Here is a 3,666-nt window from a genome sequence, read left to right as displayed (position 1 = left end):
GTTTGGACTGGAGGAGAAGTTTAATGTCTTGTGCTGTGATGGGAGTGTTGACGTCGGAGGGGGGCAACTGCCCCAAGTACTGGAGACTAGGAGCAAGTGGAGCGACTGAGGTATCAGCACGTCCCATGACGGTGGGGAAAAGAGAATAATCAAAGTGGGGATCATCGGGGATGGAGAAGACCTCGGAAAGGTGGGAAGCGAAGTGGTTGGCCTTACTGAGGTTGTCTGGAAGGGGGCGATCGTTATGGAGAAGGGGGTAGTGGGGAGCGGAAAGGGAACCAGTAAGACGATGGAAGGCAGACCAGTACTTGGAGGAGTTGATAGGGAGGGTGGCATTGAGTCGTGTGCAGGTCTGGCGCCAGTCCCGGCGTTTCGTTGCTGTAATAAGGTTCCGTACGTGTCGCTGTATTTGCCGGTGGCGTTGGAGTGTATCCCTGTCACGAGTGCGGAGGAAGGAGCGATAGAGGCGGCGGGATTCACGGAGGAGGAGGACAGCCCGCGGAGGGAGAGTGGGACGGTGTGGGTGGATGGTTTTAGTAGGATCATGGGCCTCCACGGCGTCAGTAATTACTGTCTGAAGGAAGGACGAGGCGCGGATGATGTCGTCAGGATGGCGATAGGTAAGAGGGTGGCTTTTGACCTGGGTGGAGATGGAGTCCCGGTAGGCATCCCAGTTGGCACGGCGATAGTCATGGACGACCTTGGGAGGGGGTGCTGGTTGCGGAGCCGGAGGGGGGCGGTTTGCAGACGTTATGGTGAGAAGGACAGGGAGGTGATCGCTACCTGTGGGGTCAAGGACGGCGACAATGATACGCCCAAGGAGGTTGGCGGAGGCAATGACAACATCGGGGGTGGTGTTACTTTCGGGTCGGGTGTGCTGGGGAATGGGAACAAGGTCACCCTGGATTGTGGAGAGGAACTGATGCCACCGCCGAAGGGCAGCAGGAGTGCGGCTATGGATGTTGAGGTCGGCGGCAATCACATAGGTGGAGAAGATGTGGTCAATGTGTGAGATGAAGTCATAAGGAAGAGGAGCAGTGGAGCGGACATAGATGGTGGCACAGGTAATGGTGAGGGAGGGGAAGAAGACGCTAAGGATAAGGTGTTCAGTGGGGTCATTGAGGAGAGGTTGTGGCCGGACGGTGATATGCTTAAGGTGGCCAATCGCGACTCCACCCTGCGCACGATGACCAGGAGCATCAGTGCGGTGGAGGATATAGGGGGAGGTGCGGATAGAATGGTGGGGCTGGAGAAAGGTTTCGTTCAAGAGGAAGGTGTCGACCTGGTGGTGGGAGAGGGTGTGCATGAGGAGGTATTTGTTGGATTGGAAGGAGCGAATGTTCTGGAAGAGGATGCGAGACTCGTGCTGCGCCATGACGGGAAGGAGTGGGGGAAGAGAGGGAAGGGAAGAGACTTAAACTAGGGTGTCGAGGTGGGTGAAGGTGAAGTGGGCTTGGTTGTGGGAGTAAGTGGCAAAGGTGTTCAGGTGGAAAACAGAGCGAGCAGCAAGGAAAATTTGTTGGAAGGTGTGCGGGCGCTGAAAAGCCTGAATGTTTTGGAGTACAACGGTAATGAACCGGATGATGTCCTCGGCCGAGGGGGGTGGACGGGGGAATTGTTAGGATGGACAGGAGGATCGACGGGACGAACTGGGACTGTAAGTTCAGGGGTGGCTGGAGGGGGTTTAGCTTTACACTTGTGGGAGTATGTGGGATGGGGGCCATTGCAGGTATTACAGGAAGGAGGAGCAGCGAGGTTGGGGCAGTTCTTGAGAAAGTGGGAGGCCTTGCAATGGGGACAGGTGGGGGGGTTTTTGCAGTTGGGAGTCAGGTGGTCATTGTACATCAGGCACCGTTGGCAACGGTAGGATTGGGGAGGGGATTTGGAGGATTCAACAGGGTGGAGACGGTGGTATATCAGGGCACCCTGGGTGAGGAGATGGTCTATGGACGGGGCGGACTCTGAGAATACCCGCATGAGGTAGGTGGGACCAGAGGCATTGTGGATACGGCGGGCAGAGCGGATTTCCAAGTCCGGGTGGGAGTTCAGTTCTACCAACACTTCATCCTCTGTGATCACCGGGCTGAGCTTGGTGATGACAGCGGTGTAGGTGGGGTGGCGACGGGGAGGCTGGGTCTGACGAGGAGTGGAAGCGGAAAGGAAGGGTGTCAGAGAGGCGTGGGGGCCAAACATAACTCGTGGGAGTTTTCGCAGGAGGTCTGTGTGAAATGATGGGGACGGGGACTTGATAAGGACTGAGTCCCTGCGGGGAATGAGTTGGGAGATGGGAGCACCAGGTAAGTACTTTAGTATTTCCTTGGTGAGGGTACGAGCGTCGAGGAACTTAGGATCGGGAGTTGACAGGACAAAGGTGTGGAGGGTGGGGGCCAAGGTAGGGGTGGCAGGAGGAGGGGTGGTGTCCATGGTGACGGCAGGGGGAGGGGGAGGTGGCGTTGATTTTTTGTGGGAAGTGGCGGGAGCAGAGTCGGTAAGGACGCGCTTTTGGGGTTTTTTGGAGACTGGAGGCTGGGAGGAGGGGAGAGGGACGGGGAGGAGAGGGAGGTGGCGGGTGGCAGATCCCTGTGGCGTAGTGGAAGCACCGGGGGAAGCAGCTGGTTCAGTGGTGGCGATGGTGGCTCGGCGCAACGTGATGCGTGCGGGAGATGCAGAAGACGACGCGACGGGGTCGGTGAGAGAGGGGAAGCCAACTACCTGAGGGGCGGCAGCAGAGGCGGCAACAGAGGCGTACGTGAGGGCGGGGGTAGTAGTGGGAGCTGTTGAGGGTGTGGAGGCTGGAGGAAGGGTGTAGAGGTGTGGGTATACAGCAGGGAAGGAGATAGGGGGGTGGGTAAGTGGAGGAAGGGAAGGGGAGGTGGAAGGAGGGGGCCAGAGGCGGCACTCCAGGAAGTGACTGTGGGAGAGGGGGAGGGGGAGGTGTAGATGACGGTGGAGGTGGGAGTACTCATTGCAGACGAACAGCGACGGACAGACGGACGTGCAGCAGGCGGCGTCGGCGTCGGCGATGGGCAGCGGCGAACAGCAGGCGGCGTCGGCGTCGGCGTCGGCGGCGAACAGACGGACGAACAGCAGGCGGCGGCGGCGGCGGCGGCAGCGGTTGCGACGACGGCGATGGACAGCCAGCAGACGGACGGACGGACGAACGGACGAACAAACAGCGACAGCAGAAACCATGCTGTCGCTGGGTGTGACTTTTATATACTTTGCGAACAGAATCCAGACTGTCGCCGTGTTTTTTTAACTGTCTATTGTTTTCCCTGTCTGCTCCGTATGTATTTTTATTCGCTTCATCATCCCTCTGTTGCTTGTTTTAATTTCCCCATTTTCTTTTCACCTTGTTACTCACTAAGTCCCCGATTTTATCGCCTCTTTTTTTATTATTATTTATTCTCCTGCTCTTTGTCAGAAAATCTGTAGGCTGCAGAGCGGCGTCCTAAGCTGCTGCCAGCCCGCCCCCTTTGGGGGGAATTGATATTCAATAAAGAAAAAAAAAAAAATCGGATTCATCACCCTCGACCGTCGCCTCTCCTGGACTCCCCATCTCCAGACAATCCAAGCCAAGGCACGTTCCCGCCTCCATCTCCTCAAGCTCCTTTCCGGCCGTACGTGGGGTCTGGACCCCTCCACCATCCTCCACACCTATAAATC

At 57.3% G+C, this 3,666-nt stretch overlaps 1 protein-coding gene across 1 annotated transcript; it reads left to right on the top strand.

Moving 5' to 3' along the window:
• The first annotated feature begins 2,284 nt into the window (after window positions 1–2,284).
• On the top strand, window positions 2,285–2,781 carry LOC124556369 (rRNA 2'-O-methyltransferase fibrillarin-like). The gene is made up of 2 exons (XM_047130333.1): window positions 2,285–2,297; window positions 2,519–2,781. The coding sequence occupies exons 1-2, from the start codon at window positions 2,285–2,287 to the stop codon at window positions 2,779–2,781; spliced, it is 276 nt and encodes a 91-aa protein (XP_046986289.1).
• The last annotated feature ends 885 nt before the right edge of the window (window positions 2,782–3,666 follow it).

The sequence above is a fragment of the Schistocerca americana genome, chromosome X (genome assembly GCF_021461395.2).
Source record: "Schistocerca americana isolate TAMUIC-IGC-003095 chromosome X, iqSchAmer2.1, whole genome shotgun sequence".
Lineage (NCBI taxonomy): Eukaryota > Metazoa > Arthropoda > Insecta > Orthoptera > Acrididae > Schistocerca > Schistocerca americana.
The sequence above is the reverse complement of the archived record's forward strand: the minus strand, read 5'-3'. Positions and strand labels throughout refer to the sequence as shown.